This window comes from Poecilia latipinna, unplaced genomic scaffold (genome assembly GCF_001443285.1).
Source record: "Poecilia latipinna isolate Pla-1442-1.1 unplaced genomic scaffold, P_latipinna-1.0 Scaffold525, whole genome shotgun sequence".
In the NCBI taxonomy this organism is placed as follows: Eukaryota; Metazoa; Chordata; class Actinopteri; order Cyprinodontiformes; family Poeciliidae; genus Poecilia; species Poecilia latipinna.
The window spans coordinates 84,197-111,897 of record NW_015113141.1 but is presented as its reverse complement, the minus strand read 5'-3'; the positions used below and the strand labels follow the sequence as shown (position 1 = coordinate 111,897).

Below are 27,701 nucleotides of genomic sequence, written 5' to 3'. Positions count from 1 at the left end.
TTTTGAATAAAGTTTGGTCCAATGATCATCATTTACTTGCAGTTCCAATTATAAAACATACGCTACACTCAAATTCAGTTAATCTTTTATTCCTAATGATCAAGTCGCATGGAGTCGCTTATATTGATCCACATTGAAAGTGAACGACTTCCTTCTAATACGAAGAAACATTTAGCAGAAATCAGGTTTAACGCATGTGATAATCTGCCCCTACTGGCTTGAGACATAAAAAGAGCAGAAGGCAGGAAAAAACACTTGAAAACGGCCCAGAAGAACTTTCTGTGTAAAAGAAAATGTAAAAAGCTGAAGGTATCAGGAGCACCTTAAAAAGTTTCATCGAGAAAAAAGACAGCTAAACACAGAGCCACAGGAACAGGGACACTTTCTAAAGCTCAACATATTCATCCAGATTCTTGGAGTTTTGAAGAGCAAACTAACACAAGAATTCACTGTTTGTTTATTGCTAAAGCATCTACTGTTACTATTAGAAAATAGTTCATTTTTCTCTCTTTTAAGTGTTTCATTAAGTTTCCACCCCTTCTAAGCAGTGATTTCTGTTTAGAGGGGAAAACAGAGCGAGTTCTAATAATTAATGGCAGAAAATAGTATGTCTGCCAATGACTCAGACCGAGAGAAAGAGACAGAAGCACTCAGTAAAGATTACTTTGTAAGATAGAAAAATGCAAAGGCACCAGAAGCTTGTCAATAAATCCATCTAGAATATAGAGACAGCTACAAACAGAAGCACTGAAGTTCTGTAGATCAAAATACTCATCTGGGTTCTTGGAGTGTTACAGTCAAACCCAGGAACTCCAGATCTTGAGGGCTGGTGTTCTGCAAGCTATACGTGTGTCTGTGGTCCAACACCTGTTTCAAATTTCTTCTGCCAGTTGACAGATTTGCATGCCAACGATTTAGTCAAGGAAAAGTGTGTTGAGGCAGGAAAATATCTATGCAGAACATCGTTCCTCCAGGACTGAAGTAGCCAAAGTTAACACAAAGTTAATAGTATCAGTTGGACCCATGGAGAAAAGAGGCAGCTAAGGAAGAGAAGGAAAACTGAATGGATCACCTAACAATTAATTGCACCAACAATTGCAAATACTGCATAAAAGTAGAGAAGCTCCCTTTGGTTAAATAAGGGTAGAAATTTACATTCAACATATGTTGTATAAAATTTACTTTAAAAGTCTCAAACAATAAAACAAAAGTCATAAAGGGTCAAAATATGGATGCATGCCTCTGAATAATAATAAAAGCTAATATACCTTATTTCCATAGTGGCTCGTGGCAATAGTGGCACATGGCCTCTGTCAGTCTTTCTCCAGCTATGCATCCAAATTAAATTTCAGCACATTAATATTAAACCTTCAAATCCCTCAAGAAACAACAGAGCAGTAGAGTAGAAAAATAATACAAACTTCGTTCTAAAAACGAGGAGAACAACAAACTGAACTCTGAGCAGGTAAATATTCAAATATAGTCAGTTTTCTATAAAATGCTCACCAAAGAAACACGAGATTAAAGTTTGCCTAACTTTTATAATTCAAAAACAAAATCCTACCAAGTATTTTTGGTCTTGTAGTGCAAATATCTCAATACACTTGAAGTAAGGCAAAAGATAACTTATTAGTAACTTTTCTGCAAGACATGGGAGCTTGTTTTAAGAAAGTAATTCCTTGATTTTGATGGAAAAAAATTTTAGTTCCACTGACAGATCATTTCTCTTATATCAAGAAACATTCCTCATGTTAGAGAGAGTTATATTTGCACTAGAAATCGACAAATATACTTGGTAATTTTTTGTTTTGTTTTTTGCACCAGTCTGCACTTTCTGTTCCTGCATCCTACAAACTTTGCATTTACATTTAAGCGAAACATTTTTCAAAACTTGATGCATTAAAGTGATAAAGTCAGCATTTTCCTAATTGGGTATGCTTTCTGTCTGTCTGTACGCAGGAAGTCCTGGATCTGGAGAGGAGCCTGGGTGGAGTTTTACTAGAAGACCCGAAGCCGCTGTTCTTCAAAGACAGCTACCACAACCTCCGCCTGTCCATCCACGACATTCCTCACAATCACTGGAGGAGCAAACTTCTGGCCAAGTACCAGGTGCTTCACCAAAACATTCTGCATTCATTTTGGATCATCTCTTCATGAGACAAATAAAGCTCTGTCATTTGATGATTTTGCAACTACAAAGTTATTTGTACGTCTAAACTGAATCTTCCTGTTATTTTTTTTTTGTTAATAATATAAAATAAGTCTATGAAAAACAATTAAATGTTAATGATTAAAAATGGCACAAAAGCAGAAAGCACTGATTGGAAATTTTGTGAGCAAATATTAAATTTTAAGAGTTTTTCTTATCAGAGAAAATATTCTGTGGGGCTTCTTTCAGCGCTGCTGTAAACATCGTGCCTCTCCACTGACTAGATACTGCAGAAATAAGATTACAGTCCGAATCTGTTCAGAATAAACAAACAGGAAAGCTGATAGCGGTCCTAATTTATGGGCTTTGTGCGCTTGAAATAAATCGCAATCAAACAGTTGTAGGAAACATTTGCTCCTTGAATAGAAACCAGATGCCCCTGTGGATGATTCTGTGCATCAAAAGGTTTGAAACACGCGTCTTTGCGCGACAGGAGATCCCTTTCTATCACATTTGGAGCGGCAGCCAGAGACCTTTACACTGCACCTTCAGCCTGGAGCGAGCCAGCCTGGCCGTGTCGCAGCTCGCCTGCAAGATCTGCGTCCGGCAGGTGGAAGGGGAGGGACAGATATTCCAGCTGCACACGGACATCCAGGAGGTAATGTTTACGACACAGATCCTCAGCTGCACTGACACTCACGTGTTTACACCGCGGTTAATCTGAACTCCTCTGTCAAAACAGACTCTCCCACCTCACTCACCACTCCCGTCGGGAAGCACCTGCCTGCCTTCCTCTCAGGTGGGACCTTATGCCTTTCGCCTGCCCGACTCCATCCGACAGAAGATCTGCGCCAGCTTGGACGCGCCCAGCGCTCGAGGGTGCGACTGGAGACTTCTGGCTCGCAGTCTGGGCTTTGACAGGTCAGATCCATCTCACATGTTCGTGTCTGGGTGAGATGGTTTATACATGATGGATATTTGCTGTCAAGAGAAAGTTTCACCAGCACTTTGGAAGGAAGGAAAAGAAATCTGTGTAAAGACTTTTCCATCTCAAAAATGGCACGAAAACCAGAGCAGCAAATTCACAGAGCTCTGTGTATGAACTACATTTGTGCAAACCATATTATGTGCAGCTCACTAAAATAAAGCACAGTTAGTACTGTTAATGAAAATCCCATTTGACCTGAAAGATTTGAGAAGAAAAATGTGCGTATTTTCAATTCAGAATACAAATGTTTTAAAACAAACAACGTTTCAAATAGAGAGAGCTACAAACTAGATTCCTTTCCAGTATAATCTAATGTTGCTCTTTATGTTATGAGAACAGCCTTTGTCAAGACATTAAGCTCTCTGTTCAAAACTATTTTCCTCAACTCCTTATTCCAGGTTGCATCTTTTCTGATTGGGGCTGGAGAGGAAAACAGCTGCAACCTGTCAGAAAAAAAACAAATATAGAGCCGATTTTTGTTCATCTGCTGGATTTGATGAGTGTGTTTGTGCCTGTATGTCTTGAGTGTAATCTGCATTGTAAATCTGGTTCAGAAATTAAATGCATAATGTGCGAAAGATCTGTGAACAACTGGCATTACTTAGTTTTACTTTAGTAGACTACATGCTCTCAGGACGAATAAAAATGATATTCAATATAAAAATGTCAGGCTGCAGAGATTTATGTCCATCTGTGGTACACTCTATGGACTCTGGGCTCCTTTTACTGCATCAGTGGCGAGGAGGTGATCAGCCTGTGGCTCTGCCTAGCTATAGAGGAAGCCCTGATTGCTTTGAATGGACATGTGCAAAGTTCTGTTTGGGAATATCCAATAAATTATCCCAGTAAAAGAGTGTTTAAAACATCTTTAAACTTTCCCTGAGAAACCAAAGCATTATGATTTAGTTTTCCCTAAAAATGACCAACATAAGAGGATGCAATCCTACCAAGTTCAGAAGAAAAAAAACTGTAGTTTTTCCTTCCACTCTATTTTCTAATCCTAGAACAGCCTGTGTCTCTTTCGATGACCGTGTTGTGTTGTGCCCTCCTTGTGGAGTTTTTTATTGGCTGTATTCTGGACAACTGTTATGTTTGCTGTCTTCTCCGTGGTTGTGTTGATCATAATGCAACGTTTCTGTATTAAAACATCTTTCTGTTGCTCTTTGGTGAGAAGGAGTTTTTTTTTTTTCATAACCCATAATCATTGAAGTGTACCTGGATATAATATATGGTAACGTTTTAATTTTCACCAACTAACACATATACATCTGTGTTTGTACCTAAATTTCCAAAGACGTAAGAAATTTCTTAACCTGTGATTTTGTTGTTTTTTTTTTTTGTTTGTTTTTTTTTTAAAGATAGAACAGGAATTTTAATTGTTACTGTTATGATGTTTTAGAAATTAAGTTTGCGTGTCTTCTCTCAACATGTCCTCTCCTCCGTCGCAGGTATTTGAACTACTTCGCCACAAAGCCCAGCCCCACAGGTGTTCTGCTGGACTTATGGGAAGCGTGTCACCAAGGTGACGCAGACCTGGTCTCTCTGGCGACGGCTCTGGAGGAGATGGGCAAAAGTGAAGTGCTGGTTGTCATGACAACAGATGGGGATTGTTGATTGACCAAGATACACAAGACCAAGCAAGACATTTTAGGACTTTTGTTTCGGGAGGGGGTTCGTTCCACCGCAGTGATGAAAATGAGAATCCTTGCCTATGAATATGCACACGCTGACACAGATCTTTCATCAGCAGAGCATTTTGGTTGTACTACCCACTCTTTTGCTGAGTCCTGACCAGCCATTGTAGCTGCATATGAACCATAACCCGTCCCCATGTGTGCCGTCCAACTGCCAGCCTGATTCAGCCTCAGCTCTCCAAAGCAATATTGGATTTGCAAGATGGAAAACCGTTCTGGGCGCACCCACTTGAACAAATGCTGCAAAGTCTACCAAGATTGTGATGTAACGTGTTAATAAGTGCTGAAAATTACATTATTCTTACATATTTAATAACATTGTTTTAAATTAAGCTACAGAAATCCATTTAGTCAACACGCAGCTAACTGCTGACACGGGATTATTTCAGTAGCAGCATGGAAGTGCATGATTTAATGATTCAACACCATTTCATCTCATGGTACAGGGTTTTGTTTTCTTCATTCTCATTCAGAGTAGGCCGTGACTGACAGGCTGCACCAACCTGCCTGCAGCCGTACACACACACGCGCACGCGTGCGCTCCCCAAAATACATACACACATGGACAAAGTGGTCGTTAATCGACTCGAAAACAGGCAGGCGAAGAATTCTCGTCTTACGGACAGATAAGAATCGGATCCTAAAGGTTTCAGTCATATTGCTTCTGGCTGGAAAAGGGAGGGGGAAAAAAGGGTCTGCCTCTCTTTAATGGTGGGAGATTAAATTGCAAAGTTTGTTTCAGGATTGGCAGATAACTAGACTGACTCTTTTTATTGTCCCAACAAACGCCTCAAAGCCTTGGCATATCGCTCCGACTCACCGGGGTGTTTCTCTTTCATGTTTCCTTGCGTTCCTCCATCGCTCTGCTACGCTCCCTATCTGCTGAAAATAAACTGAATCATCCCTTAAAAGTTTCCTTTGGGGAACGCTTTTTAATTTATTATCCATATTTGTGGATTGCATTTTGTTTTGTTTGTTTTTTTTTATTCTTACTGACAGAGTTATCATATAGGACCTGTTTTACCATTTGTGCTTCTTTAGGCTACTGAGCTGCTCTGGATTATTGTATTTTCATTCTACAGCAAAGTGAATAGATGGTGGTTATTGATAGGAAAAATAATTATATTTTTTATTTTGTGCACCGATTCAAAATGTTAACATTTCCAGTGCCTTGCAAAAGTATTGACACCCTTTGAATTTTTTTCCACATTTTCCCAGCCACAAGATAGATCGTTTTCAAAAGTTTTAACACATAAGAATTTGTGAAAATGTGCCATGCATCTGTGCTCAACCCTCTTTACCCTGATATTCAAATCAACCAAAATTCGGCTTTCTAACTACCCTGGGAGGCCAGGCAAGGAGAGGCAGTCAACATGCCCATGTTAACTTGGGAGGAGCTACACAGATCCTCTGCTCAGATGGGAAAATAAGTTCACAGAAAACCATATTTTATGGGTGAGGAGCAACTGAAAGGCATTTCTGATAGAAACGTATGAGAAATTCCATTAAAGGTTTGTCACAAACCATATAGCAAACAAGTAAAATGAGATTATTTTGGTCAGATATGGAAAACTGTGTGGCAGAAAATTAATGCTGCACATCCCACCATCCCCATGATGGAACCTGGTGGTGGCAGCATCATTCTACGGGGATGGCTTTCTTCAGCATGACCAGAAAAGTGGTCAGAGTGGATTGGAAGATGGATCTGCTAGCAACTAACCCTGAACATAACACCAGAGCTTGTTTAGAGTTAAAACTTACTCATGTGTTAGACTGAGTAAGTCAAAGTCCACACCCAAAATCCAAAGAGTTTGCTCTCTGTTTAACCTAACTCGGCTTTAGATATTTTGCACAGAGGAGTGGGCAAATATTCCAGTTTGTAGATGTGCAGAGCTGGTCGAGACATCCCTCCAAACAATTTGTAAAAAAAACCTTTGAAAATCATATATCCTTTTTGTCGTTCTTCACAATAATGTCTATAAGACATCATTCCCAATAGAATATACTGATGTCTATGGTTTTTACATGTCAAAATTGGGGATCGTTCAAGGTGGATGAGTACTTTTGCGAGGCATCATAATATATAGGACCCCTGCTTTGCTGCATCTGAAAAAGAGACGATTATAGAATAAATTAGCCTTACCTGAAATCAATTTGGCAGCAAGGGACCATATATGTTAATTTACCGCAACACAAGCTTAATTATGTCTTGTAAGACATTCTATCCTCCTTTATGTCACAGTGATGACTTATTGACGATCTTTCTCCTGAGCTGCCTGCTCTGTGGTTAGGCTCCTCGAGCTATTTGTATTATCATTATTGATCGATCAGTTATTGTTAGATGAGAAAATGAAATTTCATCCTCCACAGATTTAGTTTTTTCCTTTCTCTTTTGTGTCTCCAAGAAAGGAGAAGCAAGTGTTTATAGTTTTAAAAAGACAGAAACCAAAACAGCGCCAGTATCCCTCCTCTTCAGCTGTGAGTCATGCAAACTGTTTTGTGTGAATGAAGTGAGCCTGCGTGAATAAATGCATTTGTGGGGGCAGATTGGTGTTCACAAACAAAAAAAAAAAATGTATACATCATTTGGAGCTGTCATTTCTCTCTGTAAGTGCTATGCAAGTACAAAGGAAAAGTGAAGCATTTCCAACTTCTTTTGTTTCCTCCAAGAGTATTTCTATTTTTACAGATCACAGCATTCATAGGGTTTTTGATTTTTGTATCCTGAAGTGGTCTAACGGCGATTTAGTTTTCTTCTTTTCCGGGGCGGTGGGAGAGGATGCTAATCTTGCTCAAAGATTTCTCCGTCTGGACTGGAAGAGTTGGATCACTCGCCTCACCGAGGATGCCATAAATGACGAAAAACAAAAAACAGAGTGGTGCAACGGGCTCAGGACGAGCCGTGGCTTACATGGTGAGGCCATGCCCTGCAGGTCTTCACCAGACTGCAGCCGGTTCAGTGAGCACCGCGGGATGTTTCTCTTTTCGCCGTTCTTGTTGCAGAAACCCCCTTGCTGATGACTATACAGTGTTGTCTTTTTTGCGTGCAGATCTCTCTGTGTCCGCTGGATTGCTGACCGTAATCGCTGGAGTTGCTAAAGCTGAACGTGATTGGTCAGCTCACTTGAAGGAGACAAACTCTGCCTTTGTTCAAATATTCAGACATTTTTACAGAAAATCTAAATGGGTTCAGTGACATTATTTTGTCTCTGTGAAGTACCAATTGTAAATACCTGTCTAGCCTTCTTACTTGTAACTAAATATAATTTTTATGCAATAAATTATATTTCTTAGATTTACATGGATATGTGTTTTGTCCTTTTTTTTCTTTAGTTCCATTATACATATATATTTGACTTCAAATAAAACATTAGAAAAATCCCTTTGAATGCTTCTCAAATGGTTCTATTGGACAAAATGACTCCTAAATGGCATCTGTTGCGTCAATTACACCCCATTTTAACTGAAAATGCGAAGGAGCTCAACCTGCACCACTTTGCTTCACACCTCACCGACAAATTCCCTTTAGGTCCATTTAGCTTCGAAGGCTTTTAACAGGCAGGCCGACGGGTTCTCACATTAACAGGTCTTGGAGACACTAATAGTGCCCTTCAAGGACTGACTTGGGCATTTACATCAAGGGTTCTAACCTCAGTCCTTTTATGACTGCAGCATGTGGGGGGAATTGTTGGATTATTCCATTTTGTCAGAAATAAATATCCCATTTTTACTGATTGTGCACCTAGATGTGGCCTCAAAAGCCTAGCAACACTTGGCACCTGTTGTATTAATTATTGCACTGCTAATTGGGAGCTGCCTTGACAGCCAATGCACAAATGAAGCGGGTCTTTAGTAATATCTAAAACGCTGCCTTCATTCTTCACACAACTTAATTGTGTGAAGTGAAAATACAGACCTGCACCATACAACCTGCTGCATGCATGGTGCTGTGAAAACGTATTTGCCTGCTTGAAGATTTCTTATTTGTATCAAAATTGAATGTTTTAAATCATTAAAAAATATCAGGCAAAGGTAAGTAGAGTAAAGACAAATGATTATTTAATTTATTAAAGGGGACAAAAGACATCCAAGACAACCTCAACCTATGTGAAAAATTCTCAATGAGATTTTTACTTCACGGTGGAGAAATTTTGTCCCACTCCTCTTTCCACAATTGTTTTGATTTAGCTTAATTAGAAGGTTTCTAAGCAACAAGCCTGTTTAAGGCTATGCCACACCATTTTAATCAGTTTCATGTGCAGACTTTGACTAGAGGACAGAACTATGATTCTGGGAATTTTCCTTTTCTTTTTAGCAAGTTGACGTTCGGAGGTCAACTTGCTGGTGTGTTGCTGATTGTTGTCCTGTTGCATAACCCAAATGTGCCTGAGTGTAAAATCGCAAAATGATGGACAAACTGTCAGCATGTCCTGTTAATTACTATAATTACTGTAGGTCATCCATGAGGTCATCCATGTCCAGAAGCAATAATGCAGCCCCAAAATATCACATTACTGACATGTTTGACTCTAGATTTCATGTTATTTTTCCTTACACCAGATGTAACACAACAAACACCATATAAATGGTTCCACTATTGTCTCGTCAGTCCACAGAAATGCCCTCAAAAGTCTTGGGGGTCATCAATAATGACTTTGTCTGATGTTCTCCTATGGTGACCCCTTTGCTAAGTTTATTTTTTGTTGTTGAATCATGACATGATCTGACATGATAACATCGTCACTGCTGTTCTCGAACTGAAAAGAAAAATTAAGGTGTGGCACAATGTGAGACTCTTATGGTGTCATAATCCTGAGTAGATGCAATGCAGTGATCCTTGTAATCACACCTACATTTAAAATAACATTATGTGACATGATCTGTTATGCATACTGGTAGAACCCAACATCAGGAAAGAGACCGGCAAAATCATGCTGGAGGGGAAAATTTAACTATTAAACTAGAAACACAAGATGAGCAAACAAATGAATCCATCTATTGATGAATGAACTGAAGAGGTATAAATACTAAACATCAGTGATTAAATACTGAAAACAGCAAGAACTATAGGAGGCTGATTACACAGAAAACAGACATAGAGAGAAATATCTGAACACAAGGAAGCTTTGAGAAATAACCCCAAAAAATCCCCAAAATAACTCAAAATGAGAATCTGAACACGGAATTCATCAAACATGTAAAATCAAAGTTCTCCACATGATGACTGAAACCCAAAAGCAACATTTTTCCCAATTCTTCCAGCTGATATTTAGGGTACATATAATAATGTTCTCTATTAATAATTTAGAAAGGAGCCAGCTTTAACACTCTCTTTTTTTATGGTGACAGATTTGATCTTGTTATTCCCATAATTTTCACTAGAAGAAAGGAGTCTACAGATTTTCCTTTCCAGCAGCAAAGCAGGTCATCTCTTGTGACTTATGTGCCTGAAACGTTCAGCCTCGTTTCTTCTAATAGGAGCAGAATGACGGGACAAACTGTCCTATAGCGCCATCTTCTGGTCCATATGGCCTAGTGAAATCCTAAATTATTATTTTTTTAATAAATTACACACAGAGTTAGACCTTAATTAAAACTGAATCTTCAAAAACAACAGGACATATCCAGCATGGTGAAATTACTAGCACTTTAATAGTAACAGATTCACTTTCAGGTTTTAGTTACAGTTTTTGTGTTGATAACATTTTACTCATGAACTGAAAAGGTCCAAATCCTGTTGGGATACCGTTTAAAAAGCCTATCAAACAGAGTAACTGGTAAATGTGGTATTAATTCAGCCCCTATTTATTATAAGAAGTTAGAGAACTACTATTCTAAGATGTGTTTTATTTATTTATTTATTATTGAAAAGCGTATTTCAGTAACTCTTAAAATTTAAATGTATATAAAACACATATTTATTAAGCACAGAGTAAAATATTTTAAGTTTTACCTACAATATATTACAGGTATAACTCACAGCTAATAAAAACAAAACAAAAAAAATCTATTTCTCAGAATATTTTAATATTTCATCAGACCAATAATAAAAGGATTTATGACAGAGAAATGTCAACCTGCTGAAAAGTAAGACCTTTTGCATGAATCATTGCATCAGTGCCACATGGAATGAAGGAGATCAGCCTGTGTTTCTGCTGAAGTGTAATGGATACCTAATGGATCTGATTGTACATACTGCTTTCACTTAGGTCTTTCTTGAAAATTCTCAATAGATTCTCTTTAGGGTTATATTGGGTAAATTGCTCTCCTATGAAGATATTAGTAGGTCTACCTTTGACAGTCTGGGTTGGTATCAAGTCTTACTGGAAAATAAATTCAACACATCATTAATGTTGTCAACAGAAGGTAGCAGGACGTTTTCTATAATTTCTTGGTTTTCCACAGTATTGACTTTTGACCAGATAAAACACAGTGGACTGACCAGCAGATGACATGGCAAACTTTACACTAGGCTTCAGCAACTTGCCCTTCTCCACAATCTTCCTCAGGGTCCGGTCACCTCTTCTCGTTGTGCAGCGTTTTCTGCCACACTTTTTCCTTCCCACCGACTTTCCACTGAGGTGCCTTGATATAACACTCTGCAAACAGCCGATTCGTTCTGAAATTTCTTTCTGTTTCTCACACTCTTGCTTGAGGATGTCAGTGATGGCCTTCCTGACAGCAGTCAGGTCAGCAGTCTGACCCATGATTGCGGTTTTGAGTAATGAACCAGGCTGGGGGCTTTTAAAGGCCTCAGGAATCTTTTTCAGGTGTTTAGAGTTACTTTGTTGATTCAGATGATTATTTTTATTGCTCGTTCAGAGAACTTTTTCATAATATTCTCATTTTTTGAGACAGGGATTTTGGGTTTTCATGAGCTGTTTGCCAAAATCATCAAAATTAAAACAATAAAAGACAAGAAATATTTCAGTTGGTGTGCAATGAATCTAAAATATATGACAATTTAATTTTTATTATGACATTAAGGAAAATAATGAACTTTATCACAATATTCTAATTTTATGACCAGCACCTGTATATGGGTCATACTTGGGCAAATGCAAGTTAAACCCGAAAAATATGTCTATCTGGGACCCATATGGGTATTTGCAGTACCCGTCTTGTGACTGATTCACAATCTTCCCAAATCTGCTGACTACTTCTTTACTTTCGTGCCCAACTTGTCAAGAAGCTAATGAAGACGTATAATCATCAAAATCATTTTAATATATTACTTTTTGTTATGAATCTATATAATATACGAGTTTCATTCTTTGAATTGAATTACTGAATTTAAAAATCTCTTTTTAGTGCAGTACTGAAAAGGAGCCGACTAAATTTGTACTTTTATTGTAAAACGCTGGTGCTTTTCACAATAAAAGCACCAGATTTTTACTTTTACGACGCTCTTAAAAATAAAAATAAGTAGGTCTTCAAATACTTTTAAATGATGTTCCCGTTTACCATATTGTGCAAACAGTTCTGAAAATCAATTTTCTTATTTTAAAGTTTATTTTTTTATCGTGTTTGTTAGTTTTGTTTGCTAACTCTTAAAACCGGAAATGGAGTTGTGCTAATGATTGCAGCTGTTGAAAATCCCACTTCCAAAATCGGTTAGAGAGTAAGTCAGCTGACCAGAAAAACAAGTTTGCTGCCAAATGAAGTTTTGTTTGCTGAGAAGACCTTCAGGTTTAAATTTCGGGGTCTTCAGGGATGAGGTACGTCTCGAAATACGTTTTATTTACCTGTAAAAACGTTTAGCATGGCTCGGGTTAGCTAGCTTTGTTTGTAGCTTTTACTGTTTACTCTTTTCAATTATTCCCAACAAACAAATTGAAACTTTGTAAAATTCAGCAAATTAAAACAGTGTACAGGAACATAAGCAAGAAATGGCACTCGGTGATATCATATTTTCTTTAAGGAGATATAGTGGTGTTATATGATGTTTGACTAATAGGTTTTATGACATTAGCATCATGTGAATATTAGTTCCTCTTTCCTCACCACTTAAATTGCAAAATCAGCTTTTACTTTAGTCTAAAAATAGTCAAAGCTTTTATCGCATTTCAGGGAAAACCTGCTTTAAATTCATTTTCTGAGGAATTTCTGCATCATTCTGGTCCTGCAGGAGCATCCTATCAGCATTTTTGCAGAAACACTGAAGAGGTGTGATGAAATTAAGGCTTTTGTTTGAAGTCGGACTAATGAGTCAAACAATCACATGCCTGACAAACACGGGATGTGAGAAACGTTTGTCTGATGGAGGATTTGACTCCGATTAAATTGGCAGGTCATGACTCGAGTTACCAAAGAGAGGGAGAGAGAGAGAGACTGATACAGGTATGTGGGAGAGAAGTGGCACACTGATTTAACAGTGTTATAATAGTGGGGTGGTGATGGTGCTGATAAAGTACTCTACATGATAGTTTTCCATGCAGAGCCACTTAAAAGTGTTTTCTCTAATAGCCTTTATTAATTGGCCCTTCTATAAATAAACTGGGATGATTTAAAATCTGAATCATGTAAATGATTCTCTTCAACTTTTCCCCCCCAAAAAAGAAGTCATGTTCACAAGTACAAACTGTGCTACATTTTCTTCAGCTCATCATCATCCTGTCCGCTCTTCCCTGTTACTGCAGTAGAAAAGTTATCTGTTTTACTTCATTAGGCAGTTGGGCTCTATTTGTTGTGCTGATTTGTGTTGGTAATATATCATAAATTCCCAATAACATGTGCTGAAATTTGTGGATGTAATATGACAAAATGTGGAAAAGTTAGAGGCATAAATAATTTTGCAAGGTAATGTAAAACAACATAGGGAAATTGTTGAGTGAGATTTTTAAAGGGATTTTGAACTCTTCAGCTCTTGCTGAAATCCCATTCTTACTGCAGTAACGTTATCTTCAGAATGACTCGAGTAATACTTTCTTCTTCTTCTCTCCTTTCCTGCCTCAGCCTGCCTTTTTCTCCCTTGTCTTCACCCTCTGAGTACCCTGAATCCTGCCTGTGAAGATGGACCACACAGAGCCTGTGCTTCCCAGCGTCAACTCGTCCTATCTTCCACCTTTATACGATCAACAAAGCTCGACCGAGGATGAGGAGGATGACGACATCAGTCCCTCTGCAACCCTTCTTCCTAAGGCTTCCTCGGCGCCTCTGGCTGTGCGCTACAGTCCAGAGGACTCGTACAAACTGGTGTATTTCACCTTTTTTCTGATGGGTATTGGCTCCCTGCTGCCCTGGAACTTCTTCATAACGGCGAAGCAGTACTGGCTCTACAAGCTTAGCAACAGCACTGACCAGAACGAAAGCTCCAGTGTCGGTGTGAGTAGCAGGACAATGATGTACAGCTAAAAATCTTAGAGTTTCTGATACGGCAGTGTGAATATCATGTGACGGGATGATTGGACAAAGTGTTGTTTCATATTTCAAAGAAATCCCCTTTGAAATGTTAAAGGAAGTTTACATACAATAAGGGCCGCAGCTATTTCAATAATCGATTAAACATGATTAATCCAATAAATTGTTTCAGCCCTACATTGAATGAAGAGAAATGTGTTCGAGTTGACTTAAACACTACAATAAAATAGTTATTTTCCTGTTCTCTCCCATTCCCTTCCTCTTATTTTATTTGAAAACATGATTGTGTGCTTCGTTGTTCTTAAAGAAGAGTGTTTTTTCTCTTCTTCTTTACACAGGACTACTTTGAAAGTTACCTGTCCATTGCTTCAGCGGTGCCATCTGTGCTGTGCCTGGTACTCAACTATTTTCTTGTTAACAGGTTAGTACAAACTATACACACACACACGTCACACAGATTACAGTCCACTTCAAAAACATTTACATTGTACTTTTCCACAGAAGTGTGAAGTTGTAAGAAAATTATTTTTTTTTACAGAAAGAAATTAAACCATGGTATTTGTATTCAGCCCCCCTTACTCTAAAACCCCTAAACAAGTCCAGTGCAGCCTATTGCATTCTGAAGTCATGTAATTAATAAATAGATGAATCTCTCAGCTGTTATGTGAAGACATCAGAGGTTTGTTGGAGATCAGTCAACAAACATCATCATGGAGACCAGCTGCTTGGAGTTAAAGGAGTGGAGATAAACGTTAATCCTGGAGGAAAACCTGTTGGAAACACAAAATAGTCATAAGGTAGAGGTTCATCTTTGAGTAGGACAACAACTCTAAACATGGAGACAGAACTACAACTGAATAGTTTAGGTCATCTAAAGCTGCTGTGCTGTAACTTTTGGATCCATTTTTTGCTCCAACACACCTGAATCAAATGAGTTAAGCCTCTGCAGCGCTGAATGGGACGCTGAGGAGGGAATCCATTCAGGAAAGCTGAACCCAAAAGCATTACATGACTGTCCAATGTGGATTTGTCAGGAGTTGTGAAATTGTTTTCCTTCAGCTTCCTAGTCATGCACAATTTTGCATCGGTCTGCTGTCACATAAAACACATTAAAGTTGGTAATGTGACAAAATATGAAAAAGCTTGATGGGTGTAAATACCTTTGCTAAGCATTGTAAAATGGTGATGAAGCATAGAGGCCTCAGAGACTCTAGTGTGCTGGGTTTTTTTTATCCCAGCAGCAACTGTCCTCTGTTTGATTGCTCGTAGGTTGTCTCCAAAAGTTCGAATCCTGTCCTCCCTCGTCGTGATGCTGTTGGTGTTCGGGGTGACCACGGTGCTGGTGGAGGTGGACGTCTCAGAGTACACGACGGAGTTCTTCACCGGCACGCTTGTCAGCGTTGCTGTGGTCAGCGGCGCCTCCAACATCTTCTGTGGGAGCGTGTTTGGGATCAGTGGCTATTTTCCCATGAGAATCTCTCAAGCCCTTATATCAGGTTAGATTGCTGATGCTTTCAGTTGTCTGTGTGACATCTACATCTATATATATATATATATATATATATATATATATATTATGGTAAACCTTTATTTAACCACATAAAAAGCCAATTGAGATGAAGACTTTTGTCACAAGATGCTTTGGCCAAGAAAGGTAGCAGCACGCATAATGATGAACAAGACAAGTAGACACAAAAACAGACTTAAAAATATATAAAATGCAAACAGTTTGACAATAAAGTGAGGTAATTGTTACTGTAATACTATAAAATGTAAAAACTGGCAATTTTAAGAATTGAAACACAGGCACTATATACAGGATTTCTGTTATTTTTTAAAATAAAGTATTCAGTGAAACAAGTTCTGAGTTTTAGTTCAGAACTTGTTTCACTCAACATTTTCAGCATATATATTTTTAAGTACTAGATTTTGCAGATAACTATATTTTTGTCTGTCTGACAGCAAGTCAGATGTGATGATTAGATACTTGGGAGTTTCCTTTTTACCAAATACTTTTTTTTAGTCTTACTCTTGTAATTTCTTACTTTGGCTGTTTTGTACTTTAACCAATTATTTCATTTCAATATACAAATGTATATCAATATACCATCACTCATCTTGGTCTTGTTTCATTCAAATGCAAAGATGGAGGTTGGCCAGCAGATGTCGCCACATACTTCTAAAGCAGGGGTGGCCAAGTCCAGTCCTCAAGAGCCACCATCCTGCAAGTTTCAGATGCATCCCTGCTTCAACACACCTGAATCAAATGACTGGCTCGTTATCAGGCCTCTGTAGAGCTGATCCCGGTCTGTTGGAGTAAGGATACTTCTAAAACTTGCAGGATGGTGGCTCTCGAGGACTGGACTTGGCCACCCCTGTTCTAAAGGAAAAAAGTTACTACTTTATTAAGTGACATATTTATTGAATTAGATTTAAATAAGTGTTTGTTTTACTTTTTTAAATCATTACTGAGAGACTTCAGTTACGATTTTAGGCTTCATTTATTTATTGAACTGTAGCTGATCTAATGATGGTTCTATTGATTATTCTGCACAGCAGTTCAGTTATTTAATTTGATGGCCAAGGCCAACCATTACATAAATACTGAAATAATTATATTTATTTTTTAACAATTCCTAAAGTTATAGGAATTGTGAATTTAATAAGTAATAAACATAATTTATTCAAAGTATCTCATTTCATCCGACTCCTGTCGAGTCACAGGAGTAAAGCTCATCACATTCAACTTTAATTAAGTCATTAAATTTAAAATCTTGTTGCATCTTAAATGCTTTTTTAAGGTACATTTAAAATGTACCTAGTACAAGGTACAAGTTGCCTTGTACATGAACTTGTTTTTCTTTTTTGTTCTAGGCCAGGCGATGGGGGGCACCCTGACTGCACTAGCATCGATAGTGAGCCTAGCTGTGGCTAAGGACGTGACCACCAACGCTCTGTTCTATTTCCTGACAGCAGACTTCTTTATCCTGCTCTGCATTATCTCATTTTTGCTTTTGCCAAAGTATGCATATTCAAGGTAAGAATAGTAATTTTCCTTTCACTTTCATTTAGAAAAAAAAAACACACTTTCTAGCTACATTTGCATCAAACATTCTTGAAAATGTAATAAATTCAACAAACGCTGACATCTTCTCTTCCTGTCAGGCACTACATGCTGGCAGCGACCTGTGTCGGTCCCGGGACGCTCGGTGAGGAGCAAAGTCCAGCAGGCGGAATCCCTCCGCTGCAGCCCATCATTAAGAAGGCCTGGGTGCTTGGCCTCTGCGTCTTTTATGTCTTCTTCATCTCAATCTCAGTATTCCCTTCCGTCTCATCGGGGATCCAATCTGTGAACACGGACAGCGGCAGCCCCTGGGCAACAACTTATTTTGTACCTCTGACCAGTTTCCTCCTTTATAACGTTGCAGATTTTAGTGGCAGGCTGGTGACGGCCTGGGTGCAGACCCCTGGTCCCACTAGTCGGGTCCTGCCGGTGCTGGTGCTGTGTCGCTCTGTGCTGGTGCCACTTCTCATGTTCTGTAACTACCAGCCACGGGACCACCTCCATACTGTGCTCTTCCCCCATGACGTTTACCCTGTGGTCTTCAACTGCCTGCTGGGCCTCTCTAACGGATACCTGGGTACGCTGCCGATGATCTACGGACCAAAGGTGGTTCCCCGGGAGCTGGCCGAAGCCACAGGCGTGGTCATGTCCTTCTTCCTCACTCTGGGGCTGGCTGTTGGATCTGCGTTTTCTGTTCTCATTGTGCACAGCATCTGAACCAAAGCCATATGTAGCTTTGTAGTGAAGGAAAACACTACAGCATTTACTTTCACTGGACCACCAGGTGTCACTTCCTCTGTACCTCATCTGGTTTCCAGCGTCGTCTCAACCCTACAGTAATTAGTGCCGATTCTAAGAACTGAAGCATTATGTGTGCAATTTGACATATTGCAGAAATTATACACGGGATATGGAGGAGATGAAAGTTTGGGGAAGCAATAAATGAAACACTTTTAGAATTTTGCTAAAATATGAACAATGTAAAAAAGACTACATGCTGATGGGTTTAAAATGCAACTGTTCAGTCTGAAACACAAGTACAGTTTTGCTGAAGATAAAAGGTCAAAGTTGCTTTTTTTTTAAGCAAGCTTGATTTGTCATTTCTATGGTGCTAACAGAGCTTTGTGAAAGCTGGTCCAAAAGACTTCCTGATACTTTGTCCTAAATGCATCTTTGTAGTTAATTTAATTGATTAATTCAGCTCAATGTGGAGTTGCAAGAACCATTTGTCCTCATTCTTTCATGTGATCTCAGGCTTTGAAACTTCTCCCAAATATAGTGGTCCTAAGGAAACAACTCCAGAAGCTAGTGCATATGCAAGCTAATTGTGCTGTTGAATGACCTTTAGTGACCCTTCAACCCATTTCCAGCTTTGACTGGCACCTTTACAAGGGACTTTTTGCACATTTTGTACCAAAATTTCTCCCCAGGACAAAGAACCCATCCTCTTGTATTCTTTTAGTATTAATTGCAAATTGTCTGAAGGAGTCCTTTTTCTGCCAGCAAGGTAGAATGATGCAACCTAATCAGTACTTGTATATTTGGCAGATTTTCAGTTAACACATGTTGACATCTGACTCATGGTACTACCATTTTCTGCAAGTATTGAGCAGACCCGACATTGTTTTCACCTTAACTTTCTGTGAAATTTTAATTGGTGTTTGAAATCATGTCTGTACAGATATTTAGAATTGGTAAGCAAAAATGCCACTAAGCATGGCTGTACATTTTTTTAAAATATATTTGTAATGTTTGTACAAAGTGTGATGACTCATGGTTAATATGGAGACAAGAGCCCTTTTGGTTTGGAAATTACTTTAATTGATAAAGTCAAATCAACTGAGTTGTCCAGTTGCTCAAAGCAGATTTAAGATTCTGTGCATTGGAGACAAATTTACAAAGATAAGAGTGCAAACACTGGGAGGGAGCCTCCACATATGCTCATAAAAACATCTACAAAATGTTCAAAGTTCACACACAATTGCTAAAAGATAATGATAAGCCAGTACAACAGTAATTGGTTACCAGGTTGCAGTCAGTAAATCTACCTAGTGGTGGGTGCGAAATGAGTTTAATCTGTCATTTCAAGCAAGCAATACAGAAAATTAATACAAAAATTAGACCTGACCAAGTTTGACATCACTTATGTCTTCAACCCCCCCCCCTCCCCCAAACTATAGAGAAAAGAAAAAGCCAGTCCATTTCCATCATGTCATCATTCAAAACATGAAGTTATTTTAGTCATATCACAGCAGTTTTAGTCTATTAGACATGAATTAATAATGGAAAGCAGCTCTAAAGTAATTTTCCTTTTAATTTCCGTTTCCAGCTTGTCGTTCTCTATTCCTTCCACACGTAACGTTTGCAGTGAGCCACAGTCTGAAAGAAACAGGTGTCATAAATCAGTAATTAAAAAAAAAAAACTTGACAGATGCAAAACAGCCTTACAGAATAGTCAGGTTATTGTCAAAGCCAGAGGAAAGCTTGCTTTGATATTTTATCCTTGATTGAAACTTATTTTGTAAGTTAATTCTGGGTTCATTGACATGTGTTTTTTTTGTGGATGAATTCATGCCATATTAATTTAAAAAGCATTAAATTGGCATAATTTTGGGTGAAATTTAAGAGTTTCTATCATGTGATGGTAAAATAGTTAACCACACTCCAAATTACTTTGGTACTCTACCACAGCAGCTTACTGTTCTTCCTTTCCCATCCAATTATGCATCGTTTTCCTTAGGCTGAAGACATTTTCTCTTGTACTACAAATTTACCAATCTGTTTGATAGTTTTACTAATAGACGGATCAGTAAAATAAGGCACTTGCATATTATGATCAAGCCTGGAGTTGAGGGCATCATCAAGTTGCATAATGTTTCTATGGCAACCTTTCATAGCATTTTTGCCCAGGGCATTCAGGTTGAGCACAAACAAAACTAATTTTCACTTCAGTGTTAAACATTTACAGAAGAATTTATCAAAATGAATTGTTATAACTATACCCACTACTATTAATACAATAATTTAAGTTCATCTTATACATTTTTGTGAAATATACAATAGAAACTTGCTTCTGTTGCACTAAATTTTGTTCATGTCCAGTTCAATCTAATCAACACTAAATGTGTTTACATTTGATCTTGAATGAAATATTTTTTTTTTTTTTCTAATTCAAGTAGTTTCATGGTTTAACCAGAAAACAAAATTCATGGCAGCCCAGTTTGACATGAAAGTATCGTGTTGAAGATCTGTGTACTTACGCCGCACAGTTCGGCTGCTCCCTTGACCTTGCACCAGTAGTCAGGCCCCTGGGAGCATGCCAACATTTCTAGAAAATGACGTTTAGCTCCAGGGCAAGCTCCCACTTTCTGTAACAAAAAAATAAAATATACAGATTTCAGATTCTGAATTTCAACATGCATAAAAATCCATAGCATATTTTATAGATCTGCCTGCAAGTGCATCTCTTGCACAAGAGAAAATTACTTACCATACACACAAAATCTGGGTCGAGCATCTGAAGCAGCAGCTGGACGAGAATTGGCTCATACTGTTCAATCAGTTGGTCACACTGAAGACAGAACCAAGGCATTACAACAGGGTTGATGCGACGTTATGTTTATGTATACAAAAAAAAAAAGTTAAAAACCACCACTCACCTCTGTTTTGTACGAGTCAGGCAGGAAGTTGCATACTTTCTTCACAGCCTCCTCAATCTCTTGCTCTGTGGCGTTCTTCTCCAGAATGCCATCGATGTAACTCACGGCCATCTTGCACACCTCGCAGTAGCCGCCAACCTCAAAACGAGCCTTGTCCAGGGCAACTGGAACATAAGATTTAGTTACCATACATTGAACTACCTTAACCCCAGTTTTGCATTTCTATGGTTTACATTAAACAGACCAAGCTGCACCACACAGATAAGGGTCATACTAAAAAAAAATAAATAAAAGGAAGTCATAACATTATGACTTTATTCTTTTCTTAGCGTGCCCCTAATACTCCATCAAATATAATGAATATATTTAGAAGCAGCTATGTACCAATATAAGTGCGGTCGGCACCGTTGCAGAGTCCCAGCACTGTGCAGACGGTCTTGGGGTCGGCCTGCTGCACCAGCAGCTCAATGATGGCCTGGCCATATGTCTCAACCAGGTCTTTGCACTGGGCAGTCAGAGAGGAGGGCAGAAATGTGCACACCTTCTCCACAGCCTTAACAACTTCCTCCTGCCACCATAAACAAGAGTCAGACACATTAGGGACAAACGTGCAGGATTTGGGCAGCAGGGCTGTTTAATTGAAGATACTAGGAAGAAGAACTCATGAAACATCCCCACCTCAGTTGCTTGATCCTCCAGCATGGACTCCAACTGCTTCATCACAAACTCACAGATTGCACAAGTTGGCGACTCACGGACACGTACCATCGGCTGCAATATGATTAATGTTTGATTATGTAGAAAGTGATTTTTCTTTAAAAAAATAAAATAAAAAGTACCCACCCTGGAAGCAGGAGCCTCAACTTTGGTGGCAGGGAAAAGCTTAGCAGCCACCATGGTTTTGGCAGCAGGGATAACCTTTGCAGGCTGCAGGTCCAACATGGGGACGGACTTCTTCATTTCCGGACAGAAACCAGCAAGAGCACAGATCTCCTTTGGTTGCTGTGGAGAGAAGTAAACTGTTACCTTAGCACACAGTGTCCCGTCTTCTGCAGCGCTGCCTAGGGGCATGCCGTTAGGAATGTGAACATGTCGTTACACAACACTGCCAGTCATGCACTATACACACACAATACAGACCACAAAACCAATCCAAACATCTAAGGCAGTCATCTTACCAGTGCCAAACACACCCATAGTGTTAACTGGAGCACCAACTCAGAAACAGACAACTGTCCAAGTGAAGATTAGTGCATCTCTCAGCACAATGTGCAAAGCCACTTGAATATACAGGAGCATCTCACTGAAGAGGTCAAGATCAGCAATCCAAATTTAAAAAGTAAAACTTGTACTACATAGATTACACACAGTGTGTCAATTTTCTTTATGGATTTCAGCCAAAACTCAGCTCCCCAGAAGTCTGAAACATTAGACCAACGCAGCAGGATTTTGTTACAGAAATTGTTCTGCTTACTTTGTGGTTTAAACAATGTTGGGGAGAGACCGCAGTGGCGGTCAGTAAGAACAGTAAACCATTAAAGAAGCTGAATGAAAGCAAATGCAGTAGCGAATCAATGATTCCATACAATTAGCTGAGTTGACCAAAAAAAAAAAAAAAAAAAACTTTTAACACCAACATCAATTGTATTGCATACTTGACTCTCAATTTTATTGAACTGACATGACATGAATTGGCACCTCAATATGAATTGAAGCTGGCTATTTGAAGTGCTGGAAAGTTTTGTGGAATAAAAAAATACTTAAAAAGATCACTTAACTCAGTGGCGCAACATCACACTGATGCAAGTCATGCAAGAGGAGACCTGACCAAATAAAGTGTGCAGCACTGGTCTTGTGTAATAGTCTGATTTTTTAATTTTGGGTTTTTAAATCAGCCATGAGCAATAATAAAAATAAAGAGCAAAATGTATTTAACAAAATCACTATTACAAATGTAAACAACAAGAGTTTTACTTTTTGAATTCCATCGTCAACATTTGAGATGCCCCTGCACTGCACGACTGAAGTGAGTTTGGAAGCAAAAGAAACTTTTACTGTGGTCATTCAACGTGATGTTGAGTAGTGAGTAGTTCTAAAATAAGCTGTTTGGATGTGTGAAACATCTATTCTCATGCATCAGTGGCAAGTGTTTAGTGCAAGAAATGGACTTCCCAAGAGCAAGAAGAAGAACTAGGGGTTAAAAGACTACAGGCTGAACACAGAGTGACCTACCTGTTCCTGGGGGGGGGCAGCAAATAAACACAGGGGGTAAAAGAGGAAAAGAACAGAATGACATGGATGAAGAGGATAAAAGTAAATTGGGAATACAGGCAAAATTAATAAAAGGAAACTTTAGAGCAATTCATACAGTGAAAAAAAACTAAAAAAAAACAAATGAAGCTGCTGTTGGTGCAAACATGGGCTCAGCAACCTCAAAAAACAAAGTCAGCCTTAGTACTGAGGTCTAAGCATTAGATTCATGTTACAACATGGAGGGGTGGGTCTTAGAGACTCTGTAAAGAACCCTGGAGGACTCACCATGGACATCAGCTGCTGAACAACAGCAGGGCCGTACTGTCCTACGTACTGCTTGCACTGCAATGAGAAACAGTTCAAAGCCCGATTTCCAGGTAATTTGGATTCATATGAAATAGACGCATTTTAAGTCTTTACCATATCGGACAGGCCTGGTCCCAACATGTCGCACTGGTGCTCAATGTTCTGAATCAGGGAGTCAATGAAGGAGGAGTTGGTCTTCGCTTCTGTCTGAGCATCAGAGAGGAACTTGATGCAGTCCTGGCACACTACGTCACCAGTCTATTGAAGGAAAGATATTCAAAACAAGATTTAAAATGACACAAAAAAAAAATGGCAAGGCTTCTTTAGATGAGCAGAGAGGTGACTGCAAGAGTACCTGCTTTGAAGCTCCCTGCTTTGGAGCAGGATATCCTGTATTCTGGGGGTAGAGGAGGTCAGGAACATTGAGCAGGAAGGGCGCCACACGCTGGGCAAGGTCCACCTCAGGGATTTCATTGGACTTGAGCTCCTCCTGGGGCTCAAACCTGGCGAGGGACATCTGCATAGAGTTACACAAACCCATTGCGCCGCACGCTACACCTGGATCCTCCTTAAAGAAAAAAAAAAAAAAAAAAGAAAAATCATGTTAAGTGGCTTTATTTAAATTTAGCTAATTTTGCTCCAAGTCTTGTTCTAGCAGGTGAGAGTTGAGAAGAGAAGAAGTAAAAATGCTTTTTGTCAGGGTTGTGGGCTGCACAGCGACCGCTCTGTTCTCCTTCAGATTTAGATTCACTTCCTCATCAATGGCCCCTTTTCAGCAGAGTGCACTTTGTCCACACAGCTGCTTCTGTTCCTCTGACCCCGTCCACTCCATGTCAATGAGCAGATTGACTTTTATTTACCCAGTTTAATTGATAAACTTTAATACTAAATGGGATAACAGTTAATTTAAAAAGCATTATTTTCAGAGCAATGCTGCTTACCAGTTCCCCAGTGATGATCCCAATGATGATGGGGTAGTAGCTGTCCACCATCTCTTTGCACTCAGCCGACAGACCCTGATCAGGGATGAGATGGCACGCCTTCTCCAGATACCCAAGAATTTCCGCCTGCCATAAAAACAAAAACCCGTATCAACATCCATCGATGCTTTTAAATCTCAAAGACTAAAGAATCGCTGCATTTTTGCCTCATTTTACCTGAGTTGCATTGCCTTTCAGCAACTGTCCAACCACCATCAATACCTCTTTACACAAGTCGCATGGTACAGTTTTCTGGAGAGAAAGAGGCAAACATTTTAGAAAACGCACCACATTTAGAAAAGGCCAGAAAAGTTCAAATTGTAAAAATCTCACCATCTGAGGCTTGTTCCACACATTCTGCTGGCAGTGAGATAGAGCTTTACACAGTGATGCCGTCTTTACGTTTTGGCACCAGTAGGGGGGGCCGCGGGCACACTGCTCAGTGCCCAGCAGAGGTGTTGCCACAGCTGAAAGAGACAATAAATCAAGTCAAATTTCACACTTGGAACGAAATCATCACAATCAACTACAAAACAAAAGAGTTACGTTTCTGCCATTGTATTCAATTATTTAAAAATAAAGAACACACAAGAGAACTGTTTAAGGAGATTTATTCTGTCCGTTTTTCCTAGTCAAGCAAAATTTCTTAGAAACAAAAACCTTAGAATTGGAACGTCAGTCAACATTTCCAAGAGGAAGTTAATGCACTTTCAACTGTGATATTGCTCAATAAGATTAAACAAAATGCAGACAAACTTCATTTTAAAATAGCCAGCAAACAAGTCTCTCAGTTCATCGTCTAACCAACATGGCTCTGTGCTTCTGTACATGCCAAATGCGAAGCCAGTGCCAAAGACGTTTTCTGAGGTTTGACTTTAGAAACTGCTCCTGTAAAGTTCCACACATTAAAACTGGTCCCTCCAAGTTTAGCAATCCCTTTTTTAAAAAAAGAGGAAAAAGAGTTGAATCCTAATGTTGTGCAAGCTTGAAGAGCTGCTCAATGAAGCTTAAGGTATTTCATGCGAGAAACAGTTTTTAAATCATCTTGCATAAGATATCAAATTCTATTTGCGTGTATTGCTAATAGGATTAGTTTATATTCTTGTGGCCTTAAAACACAGCAAAGAATGGTTTCTAAAACAGATACCAATGCAGAAGTAAATACACATGTCCCTGTTAAAAAGGAACATTCTCCAATGGGGACAATAAAGTGAAACTTAGAAAGCAGAAGTGGTAATTAGTTCCAGCAAAGAAAGGTCATGCTTTGCATATACACACAAAAAAACCTAACAATTCTTGATTTTAGTGAACTGAAAACAGTCATGTGGAGAAACACCGGAGATGGTCTCATTTAAATTTCCCAGATCCTTATCAAATGAAGTAGCAACCAACGTCAACACTTCAGAACTAAATTTGGACATGACCAGTTATTTTAAATAAAATAAACTAACCGAGTTATTTAAATAAAATAACTTTTCATATATATATATATATATATATATATATATATATACATACATATATATATATACACACATACACACACACACACACATTAGTAGGTTTGTGTGCAACACTCAAACCTGCTCCAACAGAAACCTCTGATCATCCAACACAGAGAGGGCAGGGCCCCTCCCATCCGCTACTTGAGTCACATGAGCAGTCAAACAAGCTGTTCCCAGGCAAACTAACCGTTTGAATGAGGCCAGCTTTCAGCACATGCTTTAGGATTGCCGTAAAAAAAAAAAAATTATAAGAAGGGTACAGAAACTACTTTTATAAGGATTTCGCGTTTAAGCTGAAAATACACCAAAAAATAAAAAAGCTGCAAATTACAATCAGGTTGCACTGACTTTAACAAGTAGCCTGGCTTAATGCAACTAAAAATACAAAGTATGCATCTCATGAAGAAAGGATGTTAAAGTGACGCTAAAATCTAGGAATGTCCTGGAAGATGAGAAAGAATGTGGAGGAGCAAAGAGCGTTATAGATTCTTTAATCACAAGTTAAACTGAAGATACGCACTAAATACACAAGCCTGAAATGACATTTAAAAATGCTAGTGGTCTTTATGTAATCTTCAGCACTGACAAGTGTGAATGTGAATACATTTTATTCACTTCAGGTCCGTAAGACCTATAATACAGTAGTAAAATAGCCTTGTTTCAAAGTTTCTATTAGAAATTTTGTTTCTTTGCAGTGACCCATTTCTATCTCGTCATTACCTTGATACGGGGTCATAAACTTATCAGCTGTCGAAAATGTCATAGATCAGCAGCTTAAAACGAAAGGATTCAAAATAAACAAAAGCACCCGGAAAAAATATATCTAAAAATGTTCCAAAATACAGAAGTGTTAGTGAAATGACGAACTGTAAATTGCTGCCATTTAAAAACTATACGAACGAAAAGTAGAGTCTAAACTGAAGGTTAATCTAGTCAAAGGAAGGTCAGTTTAACAGGAAAACAAAAAGTAAAAAAAAAGAAAAAAAAACTCCAAACATAGCTTAAACCCGTTAGCTTAGCTAGCAGGCTAACATTAGCTGTGAAACTGAAAGGCCAACGAGCGGACAAAGTGTAAACCTCAAAGAGGCTTTCACTTATAACTAAAGATTACTTATTTTATAGCTTGAAAAAAATAAAGTTTAACAGTTGAAGCTCATTTGTGTTAACAATAAAACAACCCTGATATCCAGGGTGTTTGCCCTTTAAGTTAACTTGTTTACCAAAGCTAACACATGAAACGCTTCCGCGTCCCAATCATCAAACGCACTCAGTTACAAAATAAGAAACATTATTGTAACCCGAGAAGAGCCAGAATTAAGCGATAAAATAGTCCCAATACAATTTCAAAACTGAGCCTTGTATGTTGATTTTACCTGAGGACACGAAGAGCAGAGTTAGTAGCAGCATGACTGCGCTGTTTACTGTGGATTTGTGTTTGTCGGTGGCTGAAGGAGGAAACTGCAGAAAGGGAGCTGAGCTCAATCTTTTATGATGGCTCAGAGTCAGCTGACTCAGGCATGTGACCCTCAGTCAGCAATTGATGAGCATGCTGTCAAAGATCAACACTTTGGCAACCTTTTGGAGTCCAAAAATGCCTATTATTGCACAGCTCTTTCCACCGTTTTGCTGTTTTCTGGAAGTTTTTTTCTTTCTTTCTTCATATTAGCAGAACTTAATAAGGCATTCAATATCAAATAAAAACCTAATCAATTAAAGAGCTGTGCAATAATAGACATTTTTTAA

The 27,701-nt window shown here is 38.7% G+C and overlaps 3 protein-coding genes across 7 annotated transcripts in view; 2 read left to right on the top strand and 1 right to left on the bottom strand.

Annotated features, from left to right (window-relative positions):
- unc5b (unc-5 netrin receptor B) overlaps positions 1 to 5,513 on the top strand; it is a 76,641-nt gene extending 71,128 nt beyond the window's left edge. For all 3 annotated transcript variants that reach the window (XM_015040754.1, XM_015040753.1, XM_015040752.1), the window contains 4 exons: positions 1,960 to 2,109; positions 2,643 to 2,807; positions 2,892 to 3,070; positions 4,586 to 5,513. In XM_015040754.1, the coding sequence (XP_014896240.1) occupies positions 1,960 to 2,109; positions 2,643 to 2,807; positions 2,892 to 3,070; positions 4,586 to 4,751 (660 nt within the window). In that variant the 3' untranslated portion in view covers positions 4,752 to 5,513. The remainder of the gene's footprint in view (positions 1 to 1,959; positions 2,110 to 2,642; positions 2,808 to 2,891; positions 3,071 to 4,585) is intronic.
- A 6,880-nt stretch (positions 5,514 to 12,393) lies between these two features.
- On the top strand, positions 12,394 to 19,012 carry slc29a3 (solute carrier family 29 member 3). 2 transcript variants are annotated; one of them, XM_015040751.1, is made up of 7 exons: positions 12,394 to 12,549; positions 13,122 to 13,171; positions 13,787 to 14,155; positions 14,530 to 14,612; positions 15,461 to 15,687; positions 17,066 to 17,228; positions 17,357 to 19,012. In XM_015040751.1, the coding sequence occupies exons 3-7, from the start codon at positions 13,844 to 13,846 to the stop codon at positions 17,970 to 17,972; spliced, it is 1,401 nt and encodes a 466-aa protein (XP_014896237.1). In that variant the 5' UTR covers positions 12,394 to 12,549; positions 13,122 to 13,171; positions 13,787 to 13,843; the 3' UTR covers positions 17,973 to 19,012. The 2 variants fall into 2 exon arrangements, with proteins under 2 accessions (XP_014896237.1, XP_014896236.1); XM_015040750.1 differs by lacking the exon at positions 13,122 to 13,171.
- A 45-nt stretch (positions 19,013 to 19,057) lies between these two features.
- psap (prosaposin) lies at positions 19,058 to 27,447 on the bottom strand. 2 transcript variants are annotated; one of them, XM_015040748.1, is made up of 15 exons: positions 27,332 to 27,447; positions 24,787 to 24,920; positions 24,631 to 24,705; positions 24,415 to 24,540; positions 23,829 to 24,041; positions 23,588 to 23,731; positions 23,453 to 23,509; positions 23,147 to 23,152; positions 21,758 to 21,916; positions 21,593 to 21,685; positions 21,299 to 21,482; positions 20,915 to 21,078; positions 20,746 to 20,826; positions 20,516 to 20,623; positions 19,058 to 19,634 (listed from the first exon to the last, which is right to left on the bottom strand). In XM_015040748.1, exons 1-15 carry the CDS (start codon positions 27,363 to 27,365, stop codon positions 19,596 to 19,598), a joined length of 1,617 nt encoding a protein of 538 aa, XP_014896234.1. In that variant the 5' UTR covers positions 27,366 to 27,447; the 3' UTR covers positions 19,058 to 19,595. The 2 variants fall into 2 exon arrangements, with proteins under 2 accessions (XP_014896234.1, XP_014896235.1); XM_015040749.1 differs by lacking the exon at positions 23,147 to 23,152.
- Positions 27,448 to 27,701: the final 254 nt, after the last annotated feature.